Genomic DNA, 16,585 nt, shown 5'->3' with positions numbered 1-16,585 from the left:
ATCCTCATCACACCACTGAATAAAAGTAGCCAAACTATCACGGTAGGAGCCAAGAGCCTCTGAATAGGCAAGTATCTGCTCCTCATATGCCTCATCAGCAGCAGCCTTGGCAGACTTAGCTGCATCCCGATCAGCCTGAGTAGCATCCTCAGCAAGAGTCTGTGGCACGGACAACGGGGTAGGAGGCACAGGAGCGGTGGGGTGCAGGGGACAAGAGACCTCGCCGGTAAGAACACCCCACAGCCGAAGACCACCCATGTGAATGCTCATAAAAGCAACAAACTCTCCATAGTTATCAAAGATCACGGGGCAGCGAGGGATACTGACGTAGCCAGACAAGGAGGAGGACATCCTTTCCCTTTTTTTCGTCAACCCTCAGATCTGGATCTGGATCTGGCCAGAGGCAGATTTTCGTGGCCAGCAGGTGGCCGGCCGGAGGCAGGCAGCACCGGGGCGAGCCGGCAGAGGGCGCAGCCGGGGCGGGCCGGCAGAGGGCGGCGCTGGCAGGACGCGGCCGGAGCGGGCCAGCAAGGGGCGGCATCGGCAGGACGCGGCCAGAGCAGGCCGGCAAGGGGCGGCGCGGCGCTGGTCGGGCCGGCAGAGGGCGGCGTCGGCAGGACGCGGCCGGAGCGGGCCGGTGGTGGCTAGGATGTGGCCGGCCGGTGACAGAGAGGCGGTGATGGCCGGTTGGGGGCAGTGGGAGTTCCAAAGCGAGCTCCAAAACGATGAAAATGGTTAAAAAAAGCTCGATCCCGACAAGGACGGGAGAGTAAGAAGAAAGTGGAGCAGCGGCGGCCGCAAAGATCATCGGCGGCGGCGGATCGAGCGCGGAGTTGCAGCGTGCAAAGAGCTAAACCAGGAGATCTGATACCATGTTGTGAATGAGCAATTGGTATTCACTATGGGCCAAAGGCCAGTACATGTACATGTGATACAATATGCATGGAAGCTCTTATATACGTAAAGGGGTATATACATCACTAACAATGGGTTCACTAAAAGTACACACATTATACTCATAATCTTCGATTACTGTTTCAGCGAAGCCACTTGTGATAATGCTGTGTGCAGTCTTTCCTACTGTCCGACATCCGACATCTTTGATTTGTGCTGTAGCTGGAGTAGTCCAAATGTTGGAATGCCGTTTATGACGTCATGGTGAGTTGGACACCCAGTATGATGTTATTATTGTATAACAAGTCAGCGATCTGATATTTCCATCATAATTGGATTGGTGCTTGCCTGTGATATTGGAGAACGTAATCTCTGGTGAGTTTGTCAGATAAAAATAGTTTTGGTTTCTGCTAACACAAACGGCAAAATTCGGTCAAAAAATTCTTTTTGATGCAGTAGGGTAGTGGGAGCATATATATCCAGTTATGCATGGCAGGAGCTGGGAGGCTGCCATGTCTACTTCTATTTTTGGAGCATCAGATTCCACCTCATCTGTTGCCCCCCAGATCGATGGAGATGGCTGCAACCAAACGGATTCTCCTGCCCCCATCCTACAACATCAGCAAAACACTCAATTCCATCTGCAAACAGCAGAGAAATCCTGTCTCTACTCCGCAGCTGCACCCCTGTAGGTGATGATCTACACATAAACCTGCAATTCAGTATGCATTACTCCATCATCTTGCATGCATAAACATGTTTCAGGTTTGCAGGGATGGGAGGTGCAGCTTCCAGGTTCGCCGCCCCGATGAAGCAGCGGAGGGTGGAGAGGGACCTCGACAACAAGGTGGTGGAGGCGCTCCGGGAGAGGGCGAGGACCAGGAAGAAGACATTCAAGTCGGTGAACAGCATCACCATGCGCCTCCCTCGCTTCAAGGATGGCCTCAGGGACATCAGGGACGTCTTCGACCACTACGGTAAAAATGCTTTCAGCATGGGACAGGCTAAATTTAGCATGGATCAGACTCGAGAGTTTGAACTGAAGTGTGTGATTTTTTTGCACGGATTGGAAGAGCAGACGGGGACTCGAACGGGTCGATCGACAATGAGGAGCTGAGAAGATGTCTGAGGCAGCTCCAGGTTCAGATGTCGGAGAAGGAGGTCGACGATGTCCATCGCTATTGCGATATAGACAATAGAGAGGGGATCCAGTTCCAGGAGTTTGTCGTCCTCCTATGCCTCATGTACCTTCTCTTCGGCCCAAACGTCACACGACGGGTAACTAGGTTTTCCTATCCCTAGAAAAATTTCTTGGCCATTTACTGAATCTGTTTGGTGCTGTTTGGTGCCAGGTTTCTGAGTTTGAATCGGCGAAGCTCAACTACGTATTTGATGAGCTCATCGACGCCTTCCTGTTCTTCAACAAGGAAGGGGACGGCAAGATGAGGAGGAAAGACGTCACTCAGAGGATGAACGAGGCATCTCATCAGGAGAGGACACCCAGCCACATTACAACACAGCTATTCAGTCAGTACTGTTGCTGCCCCTTTTTCATGAATATTTTCTGCATGGTCTGAACACAACTATTTTCATATAAACAAGAAGATTCGTGTGAAATTCAAACAGAACGAAAGTGTCAAAATTTAATTTGTTCATGTACCTTGCTGCAGAGGAGATGGACCTGGACAGGAATGGCAAGGTGAACCTGAAGGAGTTCCTCTTTGCGATGATAAGATGGGCAGGGCTTGAAACTGATGAAGATGATAGCAATGACACTTCTCCTTAGTACTTGCTTAGACTTTCTTTTTATCAGTTTGACAGAATAAATCACCATTTGAAAGTTGGTATCTGTTTTATGAGAAGGTGAAAACATCTGTTATGGCATTAGCTGGTGAGCTCCTAAGTTACCACTCACCAGGTTTGCCTGTAGTTAACCTCAAATGTTCAGGAATACATGACAGCGAATATACTTGCTATGAAATGGCATCTCAAAAGTTTCTATACTCATCATCATCAAATTTCTGGAACAATACTGTGTATACAAGTTTGCATCATTGACTTCAGAAAATCATTAGTGTGGATGCAACTTACAAAAACAATTCGTCTTCATTTCCTCAGAACAGGAAATGAAAACTGCAAGCCGTGTGTCACATAACGAAGAAAAAATAGGCAGCTAAGCCACCTTGAACTGCTGGAAATATTACATCAAAACACCAGCAGAATTGTCAAGCGCCTTCTTTGCGATCTTGAACTTCCCAGCCAAGTCATTCTCTGTGTCCTTAGTCATCACATACTGTTTGACGAACATCACAATTCCATCTCTCAAGATTTCAAGCTCTGGAGCCCCAGCGATACGGGTAAAGACGTTCCACACAAGCGAGTCTTCTTTCTGTATCAAGGTCTCAAACACCATTCGGAAATGCATGATCTTTTTTGGGGTCATCTCCACTGGGTTTGCCAGATTGACGACCTTCAACGTCGCGAGTGACAAGGAGAAATTTGCAAGCATCTCTGCAACTAGTTTTGCAAGGTTCATGGATCGATTCAACTCCATCGTATCTAGCTCCTTAAAACGATCCCAGATGCAGTACTACAATGACACCATAATAAAGCCGGAAACACAAATGTTAAATTCACCCAACTCTACAATATCAATTTGTATTATCCTAGAAAAGTATCTACATGCGCTGCAAACGAGGCAGTAAATCACTAACTTGTGAAGCAGAATAGCTTACTGTAGATATAGAAAATGGTAAAATACAATGTCATACCTGTAAACTGAACTTATGATTTTTGTCATGGCTGCATAGCTTGGAGGCAAGAACAGCATAATATTTATTGAAAGTCTTCTCTTGCAGACAACAGTCAACAATGACTCTCATAATTTCCCGATCCTACACAACAATAAAGAAAGAAATAACAGTTAAGAATTACTGACAAATGTACATACAGAAAACTCCCATCTTACAGAAAAAAAAACAATGCATACCTGCTTTCCAGATAGGTCCAGCCTCAGAATCTTGTCAAAAGCATCTATGTAGTCTTCAGCACTCATTATGATGCAAAAGATTGCTCTTCGTATGTCAGTGTTCATCCGCTGGGCAGCTGCAAGTTGAACCAGTTTTTGTGCCTCTACGACCTCCTTGCTGATAACTGTTGCAACATCTTCAATATTGCCTGGTGTGGATGAAACATCCCCGGACAACCACCACTGCCCTTTCTTTTCAGGGTCCAAAAGCTTACTCCATTTTAGCCCACGCAGGAGGATATCTTCTGACTTCAGCTGCAGACAAGTAAAAAAGGAACAATGTATTAAATGAACAGGAAAAGTCTTCTTTTCAGTGTCGGGTGATGAAGCTCTCTGGTACAAACCTTTTGAAGCCACTTTTTTATACGGGTATGGTGAGAAGGATCCTCTTTGGGCCTTTTTTTGTTGTTCTTAATGTCACATATTGTCTCGAGCATAAACTCCATCTGCATGGCAAGTTAAACCAGATAAGAAACTCAAAACTACTCTGACATGAATTACTTCTTAAACAGGCAGCATAAATCAAGGCAACTTACTCTTTTACTGTGAATATCTGCTTTTCCATCTTGGCCAGCTGAGCACGATTTCAACTGACTTACAGAGTTCTGAATACTTAGTACAAAATCTTTCATTGCACCTGGGTCATCTCCCCTCAGCTTCATTCCACAGCCTGTCCATAGAGATATCCCGAGGTTCACTCAGAACAAGAATAACATGGAGTGGTGTTTTGACAGAGTCTTATGATGGTTCAATACATGAGTTGACTATTATTAAGAAGTAATATGAGTAAGACATAGTATAGGGTCTTTTTGGCGCGAGAAGACATTATAAACGTTACATACATTGTAGGATTGTTAATACTGTTGAGACATCCAGCTCTGTCAAGCGCTTGCTCAGCACTGACAGAAGATCATACACAATATCACTGCAATAATAGACAAGATCATCAGAACTTACTGTGACATGGTTCTACATATATATAAAAAAGGATAATATAGATTCCATTTAAATAACAAACCTTGCAATGACGTCAAATATGCACAAATATGAGAGAAGCAAGGTAATATTTCTCAGAGATAACCCATCATCTTTTGAGTACTCATCCTGTCACAAAGGGGAAAAATATATAAAAGATAAACATGAGTTAAGTATCCTGGAACAAAGCAGATACACTGCAAGGAAAAAGAGATTAAAATATACTTAGGAAGCAGAAACATAGCAAGTCTTTTTTAACTTAAAATCAGAATAGTCATACCTCAAAAGAATTGGCAAGAGAAGAAAGGATTTTGGCACTGAAGTCCATACCAACCAAGCACGTCATACCAGCAACAAAGGCTGCAAATACAGCAGCATACCTGCACAAATGAAACAGCATCTTCCATTAGTTTGGTGGCAAGAGCCATCTATCAGTCCACCAATTCCTATCTTAAAGTAGAACACAGTAACAAAAGAAGTATGGGGTTTATCTAAACAAGGAACCTATGTTTATGATTTGCCTGCAAAGTTAGTAAACTATTGATAAGTTTCAATGACGTCAAATAAGCATGGACCACAAACAAGGTTCTACGGCAAGGATAACCTTGATATGTCAAGACAACAATCCTTCCATCTTTAAGAATCTCTCCAGCACTAAAACCATCAGTTCAGGTCACCAGGTGAAACAAGTATATAGTAAGCTCACGTCATTCCAGGATAGGTTCAGGCTTTATACAAAACTGAAGGTTGGGCAAAACTAAATATTATGATATCAATTCTCTCCAGTTTATCACCTTTCTACACATGTGTCTTAAGGTTGATCACTCGAACTCATTCTAAAACAATTACTTAGACACTTTGCTAATTCTCCAACAGATATTTGAAATCTAATATGTGAGATTATATTAAAAAAACATGATAACATTCCATATTAAGATATCAATCAGATAAATGTGACTTATATGGAAAGTCCTTAACTGTTCGTTGCCACGAGGTCCCCGGGAACAACTTGCCAAAACTTCATCGCCGATTAACTGACAGCCAACACCTCGAGGAACTGACTGAGAATAGATAAATAGCAATAGAACCAGAAGCACTACACAATTAGTGAAGCTATAAAATAAAAGATCTGAAAGAAATTTGGCAAGAAAGTATCAGGTGAATGAAAAAGGAATAGTACAGAACTATACACGAAAAAGTGCAGCAATTTCCTGAGTAATAGACTCCACATTGGACTCCGAAAGCCTGTTTAGAAGTCCTGATGCATACAAGAAATAAAGCCATCTATGAGAATACGCTCACAAAAAAAACGGATAATGAAATCAGAAACATTCTGCATAGAAGCGGAAAAAAAGAAAGGATCGGAAGTCAGACCTCTTACTCTCCGGCGTAAAACGGAGATTTCTTCTGCTTCTGAACTAGGAATAGCACGTAAACTAGGAGGCACATACTTCGCCTTTGAGACTGAAGGTGTTTCAACCACATTAAGCTCTTCACCCTCAGATTCGTGAACCGATACATCGCTTTCTTCAGCCATTTCCGCACCTCCATCACCTGGTTCCTCCGTGGCATCATCCTTCACTTTCCTCTTGTCTTTCCTCTTCTGTTTCTTCTTGTCTGCCTTACTGTCATCCACCACATCCCCACCGCCGTCCTCTGAGTCCGCATCCTTCACTTTCTTATTTTTCTTTTTCCGTTTCTTCTTTTCTGGTTTACTGTCATCCAGCATGTCCTCACCATACTCCCTCGTTTCAGCATCCGAACCATAGTCACCACCAAATCCAAGGTCCCCGAAAAGATCATCCATACCGTCATCCGGACCCCCCAGCTTTCCTTTCTTCACTTTAAGCTTCTTTGCAAGCTTCCTCTCAGTCTCCAGATCCTCCTCTCTGCCCGCAGCGCCACCCATCTCCAGTTCAAGATACTCCTGGAACTTGGACTTGGACTTGACCTTGTGGCCTTCCTCGGGCTCACTTCTCCTCCTCTTCTTATGATCTTTCTTCGGTTTCTTCTCCTCTACCGGACTCGGTTGCACGGATGGCTTTGCCAGCTTCTTATTTTTGCCACCCTAAATTCCAGAAATTTCTACACTTCGTCAGCAAACTAAAATAGTAAAGCTACCATGAAAGCATTTTGATCCTTTTCTCTACACTTGTGCTTGATGATTTTGGTGAGCTCACCTGGTGCTGAACCCAGGAGAGAAACCGCTGCTTGTTCTTATTGGACCTCGCTTCTTTTCGCTTCTCCTTGCGCGACTTGGGTTCTTCTTTCCCTGAGGAAAAAAACACAACAGAGCAGATAGCTAGGTCAGTTCACAGCAGGACATGTTCGGCCTCGCGGCAGATTAAAGCTCAGTGGCGCGGGAAGACATTTACCTGCCATTATTTCTCCTCCCAGTCTGCTTCCACCACCTGCCCTCCTCGCTCGCTACTCAATCAGAGCTGCCAAAATAACCATGAAAGATTAAGGGGGACTTCTTTTGGGCTTGTACTTATGCATAAGCCAGCTTATAGAAAACGGTGGGGGAAGCTGTGGTGGGAAGAAAGCTCCTAGAAACTAGTTCCTCTCATTCTTTTGGGATTCTAGAACCTTGGCTTATTTGATGTGTTGAGATGCAAAATATCTGTAATGCCCCTTAATTTAGATATGTGCTCTAGACAAGTGCTGATTACCAGAAATTTACAGTGGCATGCATGTGCTATTTTCATACTAAGATTACTATAGCAGAATTCAGGTCATATTCAGATAACAATTGCAATCAAATTGAGCAGCAAAACATTCGGAATCAATTGACCAAAAAAAAATCTGGAGGAGCTACATCGTTGGGGAGGACGAAGTCGATGAAGCAGGTTCGGGACGAGGTTGCGCGCTGGCTGGGGAGGTCGCCGCCTCGGGAGGACGACGCCGTCGGTCAGCCGTCGGGGCCTGAGCGGCCAGCTCGCGACGCGGATGTGTGGATGCAGTCGCCGGCGCGGGTCGCTGCTGCTGCTGCTGCTGGAGATGGGGCCGCGCGGAAATAGAAGGGGAAGGAGGCTGGTTGTGTCCAGTCGGAGCAGCAGGGCCGGCGGGGGTCTGGAAGTGCAGCCCAGAGCACGATGGCCGGACTGGCGGTTCGGCGCTAGCGGAGCGCGAAGGAGAGGGAGGAGTGTCAGGGAATAGGGCTGAGTCTTAGAGGGCGCGCCGCGGAACTGAGAACTGGCGAGATAGAGAGGTGGTATTACCTCGCCGGGTTCAAGTAACCGGAGTCGGAGAAGGAAGACGCGAGCGGCGGCGGCGGCAATGCTAGGAACCCTTCTTCGTTTGGGAGATTTGATTTGAACCCCCCCTGTTGGCTTGACTTGGATCATATGCCCCCTTGTTTGTGTGCCTCCCTCTTAACCCCTCCACGGCTGTCTTGCTGTTGCTGATACCCATTTGCTTGGTTAACAAATGTATCAGCATATAACCATCAAGGATAGACAAAAATGCCCTCCAATCCAACTTAAAAGACACAAATGAAGAGAAGTCGAACTAAACATACAGGGGAGTACCCACTTAGGCAAAACGCAAACGCGGTAGCAGTAGCAGAAAGGGACCATGGAGAAAGAGACCACCAGTTGGGCGACGGAACTCCCGGCCCGGCAGCGCTCGTCCCCGGCGAAGTCAGCTTTAGGGATTGATCTAAGGCCTAGTTTTTGGGGATTGGCCTAGGAGAGAAATCAAGCAAAATCCATGGAAAATGTAAAGGGGACATTGCCTTACCTTGAGCAGCAATGGAGGGCGGCGGATGGAGAAGAGGGTGGGGAGGGGGTCACGCCGGGCAAGGGGACGGCGGGGCACAGCTGCTCTGGCGGCTGGGTCGGGGAGGAGGCGCGCGAGCGGGCAGGCAGGCGCTCCTCTGTCTTGTCTGTACCTGAATGAATCTCTACGAGGGGCAGATTAGTCAGTTAGAATAGAATATGAGCAGTTTTCTTTTATTATCCAAGGCGTGCGAGCTAGGGGGGTTAAAATCAATTCTCCCTCTTCGTTTGGCCAAGGGTTTCAGTTTTGCAGGTAAGCCCCTAAAATCTCTCAGTTTCCGCATCTAACGGTCGATTCCCCATCGGACGGTTGCGATTCCGCCTCGGCTTTCCCTCCCAAAACAAAAGAAAACCTAAAACCCCACTCCGATTCCGCCCCCGAATCCACCCCCGGGAAAGCTCGCATTTTTATCGCCGGATCCCCCGTCCTCCCCCCCATCTTCTCCCTGTTCCTCTTCCCATCCACTATCTCCACCATCGTCGAGACGCCGCCGCTCGTGGAGTCGGTCCCCCGGTCTCCCCGCAGATCTCCGGCGAACCCTAGGTACGGCGGTTGGTTATTTCTCGGCCCTCCGATTCTTTCCCCAAATGCTTGTTCCCTTTCCCGTTTACTATCTTTTCTTTTCTTTTGGGAGGTTTAATCTGATTATTAGGGTTGGTGTTGATTCCTGAGGTGCGTGTGCAGGTCCTGATGGCCCGCGGGGAGACCCAGGTCCTGGACGACGGAGGGACGCCGCCGTTGGGTGAGTTTTGCCGCCCCGGTTGATTTCTTGATTTGTTCCTTTAGATAGAGATTGGTGTAAATGTTGCTGACTTCCGTGGGGGCGGTGGTCGGTCGCCTGCGTGTTTGCGATTAGGGTCTCCGGTTGGCTCCGGCGATACAACGCGGAGCGAGGGCGGAGACGATGACGACGACGGCATGTTGTACGGCGATACACAGGCACTGGACGAAGACGATGAGACCCAGGCAGTTGATGATGAATTTGAGGAGCGGGAGGAGGCTGATGAGACGCAGTTGGTCGAGGATTCAGAGGAGGAAGGGGTTGATGTCGCCGGGCAGACGCAGGCGGTAGAGGTGGAGGAAGATGAAGATGAAGATGGCGGCAGCACGGAGGATGAAGCCGGTGACCTGGCTAAGACCCAGCTGGTTGAAGAACGCGAGGCGGGGGGTGGAGGGAACACTGACTGGGGGAAGACCCAGTTGGTTCAGGAATGTCAGGAAGAGGAGAGAGTGGATGACAGCGGTGACGAGGCGGATGCCATCGATTGGGGGATGACCCAGCGGGTTGAGGACACTGATGAAGAGGTAGGTGGCGATGGCGACGATGAGTTGAGCGAGGGCACTCTGGTGCAGAGCGACAATGAGGGCCTGCAGAATGATGAGAGGGATGTGGAGGAGCACAATGATGTGGCAGATTCCGATGCTTCCACGGATGAAGAGGGTGGCACAGGTTAGTTACCAATGGCTAAGTAAGCCTTTCCGACTCACGTAGCTATTCATTGTTTCTTTACCTGGCAAATTTTGGTGACTTCATATTTTTCTAAGCTTGTAGGACAAGACAAATACATGTGGTTGCACATTGTGCTTGTTACTCGGTTGGACAATTTAGTCTCCTAAGACTACATTGACCCCATTACGTTTTTGTTTCTTATCTTCGTTATTTCGTGGCAAAGAGATGATTAAGCTTTAGGTCTCTTACAGTTATACCCAGGCTTTTTCTTTGTTCATGCAAGATAAGTAATATGAGAAACTACTTCCACTAGTAAAAATGTTCTTAATATCCCCAATTTCACATCATAAAGAGTTGCACGCTTTCATTGGTTTAACCTTACACGTTGGAGATATTGCCTATGGTTGTATCTAATAGCTAAAGCTACTCCTAGGGCAATGCAATAGTCAGCAAGTAGGCATACATTTCCATGAGTACACATGAATGTTTTGGGGCGTAAATTTATGTGCTAATTTTATCTTCCATGTGGTTGCTTCAATATGGTTTCTTTAGCTTTTAATCAAGAGATACCCCTCGTTGCAAAATTATAGGCACTGTAGGCTCTTGTTATACGTATGTCGTGTTCTGGGGAAATCAAGGTTGTTCTCTATATTGTGAATTGATGGTTGTAATTATTTCATTTTGGTGTTTTGAGTTTAATAGGAAGATATCTTGATGTTATGCAATTCGATAATCAAGATATCCCATTGTTCATCAAACATATTGCCTGGATTAGAACATGAGAACATTTCTGTTGATGCTTTAATTTAGTTTCTCAACTAAACGTCTACCATATACTGTAGCCTGATTTTTGCTTTCTGACATGTTCACCTATGACGACATGATCTTGCCACAGCTCGTGAAGCATTTACGATTAAAAGTTTGGAACAAGGAAAAAGGCAACCTATGGCCAATGGAACATTTCCCCTGACAGAAATTGTAGAAAACTCTACCTCATGTGGTACATCCTTAGGTGGTTGCCCTGATCGTGGGATTGATGATGGATCTTATGGTTATGTACAGAGCCATGGCAAAGATGGGAGTAAAAGCAAAGGCAGGTGCCCAACGGCAAAGAAGCTTTTTGCTGACACAGCAACGGAACAGAGTGAAAGCAAGAGCAGGCATTTTTCTGGACTAAGCTATCTTAACTCACAGGAGCCTGGTGATCTATCTCAAGCGAATGCTTTCGAAGTTGTGGAGGGGCTGATCTCAATTAATGGTGGCCTATCGTCTCAAGAACCGACGCCAAAGAAATTATTAGGAAAGGCAAAGCCACCTGTTTCAATAAAGATGGGAACTTTACAACTGGCTGAGAAGGTTGACCGCTGTAGAAGTTCCAACGGAAATCCAGAAACCTTTGCTTGGGTGGATAGTCAGGAGGATGATGGCGGAGGTGAGTTTTTCAGTAAAAACAAGGATGTCTTGTTGCACCAATCAACCGGTAAACGGAAATCAAAAATTCCCAGGCCAAAGAAGTGCTCCACAAAAATTGCTCCTGTTGACAATAAAAAAGGGAATACAAAAGCAGAACGGATTCCAATGTTCGTGGGAAAATTGAAACTTTACCTTCATCTGATTCGAGACTACTCGAAAGTGAGGTCAAGAGTAAGCGGACTTCTGGAAAAAGGAGTAAGAAAAATCTTTTGAACGACTTGGGCTGTCTATCAAATGCCAAACCTGTCGAAAGACAGCAGGAAAAGGTCAGTGTGAATTTGCACGATGTTGGTCAGGATACTCAAATGGCTGTCTTAGCTATAGAAGCACTGGCACAAAGTTCACCTGCTGAAAACTTATCAGCTGAAGATGAACTTCCAGTGAACAGAGACCTGAGAGTTGGATCTAGAGCAGAAAAAAGTCAATTAAAGAATGGCCCTCCACGAAAGAGAACTAGCAGCATCCAGGAAGGTGTCATGACACGTTCAAAAAGAATAAAAATAACTGAGTTGAACCAAAAGCCTCAGAAAAAAAGACAGAGAGGAATACAGTCGCAAGAAAATTCGGAAGATTGTGGAACAAAGACGAAAAATAAGCAGGCAAAGTCAGTACAACAGAAGAATAAAATTGCGAAGATAGTTGATGGAAATAAGTATGCCAGTACACCTATTGCTCATCGCACAAGGCACACTGGGAGAAATAGTCTCTTTGAGTATTCTGAGTTAGGTCCTAATGAGCACTTGAAGAAGGGCATGAATTTGACAGGTGACAACTCCACGACTGGAGAAGTAAGAAACAATCATACTGCACATGAACCTGAGAGACCGATGCTTAGTGAAAGAACAGGATATGGTTCCGGTTCTGTTGTAAAAGAAAGCACAAAGCATACATGTGCAAATCAAGCTCAGAATCTTCAGCAAAATAACGGTGCAAGCATACAGCATACCAGTTCAAATGTTTCTGAGAACCTTGAACCATTCAGAGATGAACCAGCAACTCATGTCTCTCGCAGAGAACCCTCCTCTCACCCCAAACAGAGAAGAACACCTAGAGCAAAGCTACAGGCAAAGGCTCCTGCAGTTACCCAAACGGCTACAGATCATGAAATACAGCCAGAAGTGGTAAGGTCACCCAAGAAAAGACGGGTGTTCATTAAGAGATCTGAATTACTGACGTATGCAAGGAGGGAGCCCTCCAAGGGATCAATGTCTATGCTGTCTAGTATTATCCCACAATCATCAGCTGTTTCCCCTATACTTAATTCTTCTAAGGGAGTTAACAACAAAAGTTCTGGTTTCGGTAGCTCTGATCAGCAACGAAAGGAACCATCCGGTGTAAGGGATGCAAGCAACTCACCAGAGAGTAACTCTCCAGTTCCAAATAGTGCCCTGAAAACACCTTCTAAAATGGTAAATAAACTGTCGCCAACTTTCAGTCCTCTGAATCCATCAAAAGCTTCAAGGAGCTTGTCAAAACCCTCTATTGCCAGAGAGCTGCTGGAGTTAGATCCTGAAAATACTCTATCAAGTCGACATCGAAAAGATTCTAGGAGGAAAGATATGGCCAGTGCCAGTATTTTATTCAGCCATCATTTGGATGAGGATGTGGTCAAGCGTCAGAAGAAGGTAACTATATTTCTATGTTGGTACATTCTAGCCTTTAATTATTTGGTATTTGGTATGTTTGTAATAGTCCATGTTGTAGATCTTGGCACGCTTAGGAGTCCGTGAAGCATTTTCTGTTTCGGATGCAACACATTTTGTGGCGGATGGTTTTTTCCGCACAAAGAATATGCTAGAGGCAATAGCACTTGGCAAACTGGTAGTGACATCAATGTGGCTTGAAAGTTGTGGAGAAGCAGGCTGTTATGTTAATGATAAGAAGTATATTCTGAGGGATGCCAAAAAGGAAAAGGAGATAGGTTTCAGCATGCCTATATCACTGGCCTCAGCTTCCAAGCATCCTCTGCTGTTGGTAAAGTGAATTGTGTAGTTTCCTCTTCTTTTCTCAAACTTTTCCTCAGCATTTTCAAATTATATTTATTGAAAACACTTACAGGGAAAAAGGGTGTTTGTAACACAAAATGTGAAGCCCAGTCGACAAGTGCTGACTTGCTTGGTTTCGGCATCTTCTGGGCAGGTTATTGCTACTCTTTCTAGAGATACTTTATGTTGTTGTTTCGTCTGTATGCTAGAAATGCATGTTCACATTGACTGTATGATAGTAGATAGGATTGTGCTGAGGAATTATTTTCTAGTGTCTACTTTGCTGTTTGCATGCGAAGCTCAGCCAATAAACCAAGGCAAACCTATATTGTTAGTGAATAAAGCCCTCGAAAAATATTAGTAAACCTTAATCCCATATTTATATGGTTTTCCATGTAGTAATAACTTAAGTATGTCTGTACCACTCAAGGATTCATGAGGTTACGCAAAACTGCAGACTACTTTTGCTTATTTAAGCACACTAATTTTATGAACTTGCTTTGTAGATTTGTTAACACGCTTCCAACTTGCATATTTACCTTGGGATCTAACTTCTCATGACCATGCATCCTGCTGCTTAAAATAGAGTTTTTGTTTCACAAAGTCCTTGACTGTTTGCAGAAAGATGCAGTTTCGTCTCTCATTCTGTGGATAATCACTGTGGTGTGACACTTGCTTGTGCATTTACTGTGTCATTTTCCATGGTACAGTAAGTGCAAAATACGGGAAGAGTTACAGTAGTTACCTGGTCCAACTCAATATCTTAGTTCTCCTTATAAATCCTCCATAACAAATCAAATCCGTTAGATGTGTGTTTGAGCCTGCAATTTGTTCCTGGATGACTAGCACATTTTTTACCAGGAAACCCCCCTATGGTAGGTGACCAGTAAGTCGTCTCAAGAATTAACTGTCCCACATATCCAAACACTTCAATTTTCTTTTTCTTGCAGTATCACTTTTTCCTCAATATTAAGCATTTTATACTGATGTTCTTCATTTTTGTACTTTGTGCAGCCATTAGAAAGGATCGGAAGGTCCATAAATAAGGAAAGGGAAGCACCAGATGACCTACTGGTCATCTCATGCGAAGAGGACTATGAAACATGCGTGGCACTCCTTGAAAAAGGTTATAATTGATTTCGATACTAGTACATGCCAGTCTGCTTCGTATTGTCATCAAGATTTGGACTGCCAACTAACATACACAATTAACCTACAGGTGTCAATGTTTATGAGGCGGAACTTATACTGAATGGTATAGTCACCCAGAAGCTGGAGTATGACAGGTTTGTGACGAAACCTTGATCCTAGGCTTGTTTTCAAACAATTCAGACCTTATTTCTACCTCTGTAGACCAACGTGGCTTTTCTTGTTGATCCGCATGCAGACACCGCCTTTTCTCGGACCATGTCAGGCAGACCCGCTCGACGAGGTGGCTGAAAGATAATGCCCGCGGGCGGTTTGTGCCTGTATCAAGGAGTTGATCCTGCCAGTGTAAATGTAGTATGGTACTGCGGCCGATGCCTGTTTTATCCCCAGCTGAGTTCTAGCAGATGTATTAACTTTAGATCGGTTCTAATTAAAATCCGTAATCTGTAGGTGTTTATATGTGTCTAGCCTTGTTCCACTTCTGAACCTGTGTGTTCGCCGTTTTGCTTGCAGCTGATCATGAATCATGGTCAGTTTGCTTGCAGATGATTTCTCTGCGAGGTGAATTTGTTATGTTGTAGGATGTAGAGTGGAAGCAGCTGCTTCATCTGCGTGGGGAAAACAGTGAGGTAGAATCTAATGTCCCCAACTCAAGCACAAGATGACTACAGTCGACACTGCTGTGAACAACAAGCATAGTACTGACTACATCTCGGCCAGTCCAAAGACAACAACAGATAAACCAACTACAACACAGAACTTATCCTAAACTGAGCAACAAAGCAGTGTCTCAACTCTCATCCTATGCCGTACACCACAAATCGGTAACTCTGGTTGAACCTTTGATGTTGATGCACCATTCACCGTTGACGTCTAAAGGAGACCGCAAATAGATGCCCCAAAATAAAATTGTACAATGTGGCCTACCCGACAAACTCACAAGATACTCATTCTTTCAAGATTATGTATATTTATCAACGATCTACCCACCGTGGAGAAATCAGATCGCACAGCCAGATTCAACACAAGATCCTTCATGGCAACATCTCTTCCATACATTCTTAGGCAAGGGAAAGGAAAGCAAGTCGCATCGATTGAGCCGAGCTACTTGACAAATACACAAAGGGCGCGTTTGGTAGCCTGCATCACTTTCCTGCACCACTGGTGTAGCAGGAAGGAATCCCCTGCGCGTCGCAGACGGGTCATGGGCCATAAAAGCCACGTTGTTTGGTGGCCTGCATAGAGTTTTTTCGGTCCCGTGGAGATTTTGGCTCTGCCCGTTTGGTAGGTCGGTTTTCAGGTCCTGTAGCAGCCCAGAACGGTGCCCCTGTTATTTGGTTGCAACCCAGAAACTGCTTCTGCTTACCTCTTACCTTCGGTGGTGAGGTTACCAGCGATCAACAGCACAAGCAAGCACACAATTCACAGTTCAGACAAACTTAGCACTGATAATAGTTCAAACACGGTCAACACACCATAGACGATCATAGTTCAACAGACGACTGGAACAACAAGTACACACAAACCAGGAGCTTCAGACATGACTTTGGAAGACGACACACCTGGTCGCGTTGCCATGGTAACAGCACATGGTCATCGCAGGTGTAGTCGAAGATGACCACATTGTACTGGAAGGTGGGCACCTTCTTGAAGACGAGGAACTGGCCTATCTGCAGCTGATGAGCGACGGCAAAGGCCACCCACCCCTGGTCGATGTATGCGTCATCGCCTTCTCTCACCGTAGTCATCCTCCAGTAGCAGCCAGTGTTGGTGGTGACGATGATGTTCGAATGGATTTCTCCGAACCACCTGACGAAATCATGAGGGATCTGTAGCCGGTTGAAGGTTGGC

The 16,585-nt window shown here is 45.3% G+C and overlaps 2 protein-coding genes and 1 pseudogene across 3 annotated transcripts; 2 read left to right on the top strand and 1 right to left on the bottom strand.

The window, feature by feature from the left end:
* Positions 1-1,449: 1,449 nt before the first annotated feature.
* On the top strand, positions 1,450-2,897 carry LOC124708772 (probable calcium-binding protein CML22). Of its 2 annotated transcripts, none has more exons than XM_047240437.1 (5): positions 1,450-1,586; positions 1,660-1,871; positions 1,973-2,172; positions 2,247-2,421; positions 2,565-2,897. In XM_047240437.1, exons 1-5 carry the CDS (start codon positions 1,465-1,467, stop codon positions 2,678-2,680), a joined length of 825 nt encoding a protein of 274 aa, XP_047096393.1. In that variant the 5' UTR covers positions 1,450-1,464; the 3' UTR covers positions 2,681-2,897. The 2 variants fall into 2 exon arrangements, with proteins under 2 accessions (XP_047096393.1, XP_047096394.1); XM_047240438.1 differs by having other exon boundaries at positions 1,481-1,586; positions 1,668-1,871.
* Positions 2,865-8,682, bottom strand: LOC124708771 (nucleolar MIF4G domain-containing protein 1-like). Its single transcript, XM_047240436.1, has 14 exons — positions 8,639-8,682; positions 7,273-7,338; positions 7,078-7,169; positions 6,272-6,965; positions 6,088-6,155; positions 5,876-5,958; positions 5,178-5,277; positions 4,941-5,026; positions 4,765-4,847; positions 4,459-4,592; positions 4,267-4,368; positions 3,884-4,177; positions 3,666-3,788; positions 2,865-3,484 (listed from the first exon to the last, which is right to left on the bottom strand). Exons 2-14 carry the CDS (start codon positions 7,277-7,279, stop codon positions 3,095-3,097), a joined length of 2,256 nt encoding a protein of 751 aa, XP_047096392.1. The 5' UTR covers positions 7,280-7,338; positions 8,639-8,682; the 3' UTR covers positions 2,865-3,094.
* A 456-nt stretch (positions 8,683-9,138) lies between these two features.
* LOC124708767 lies at positions 9,139-15,217 on the top strand (annotated as a pseudogene).
* Positions 15,218-16,585: the final 1,368 nt, after the last annotated feature.

This window comes from Lolium rigidum, chromosome 4, assembly GCF_022539505.1.
Source record: "Lolium rigidum isolate FL_2022 chromosome 4, APGP_CSIRO_Lrig_0.1, whole genome shotgun sequence".
NCBI lineage: Eukaryota > Viridiplantae > Streptophyta > Magnoliopsida > Poales > Poaceae > Lolium > Lolium rigidum.
The sequence above is the reverse complement of the archived record's forward strand: the minus strand, read 5'-3'. Positions and strand labels throughout refer to the sequence as shown.

Coding starts and splice junctions, on each gene's coding strand:
- LOC124708772 (XM_047240437.1), top strand. CDS start 1,465: ATGGAGATGGCTGCAACCAAACGGATTCTCCTGCCCCCATCCTACAAC. Junction 1,872..1,972: donor GGACGTCTTCGACCACTACG/GTAAAAATGCTT, acceptor TTGGAAGAGCAG/ACGGGGACTCGAACGGGTCG. Junction 2,422..2,564: donor CATTACAACACAGCTATTCA/GTCAGTACTGTT, acceptor ACCTTGCTGCAG/AGGAGATGGACCTGGACAGG.
- LOC124708771 (XM_047240436.1), bottom strand. Junction 4,848..4,940: donor ATATTTGACGTCATTGCAAG/GTTTGTTATTTA, acceptor CTATTATTGCAG/TGATATTGTGTATGATCTTC. Junction 3,789..3,883: donor TGGACCTATCTGGAAAGCAG/GTATGCATTGTT, acceptor ATTGTTGTGTAG/GATCGGGAAATTATGAGAGT.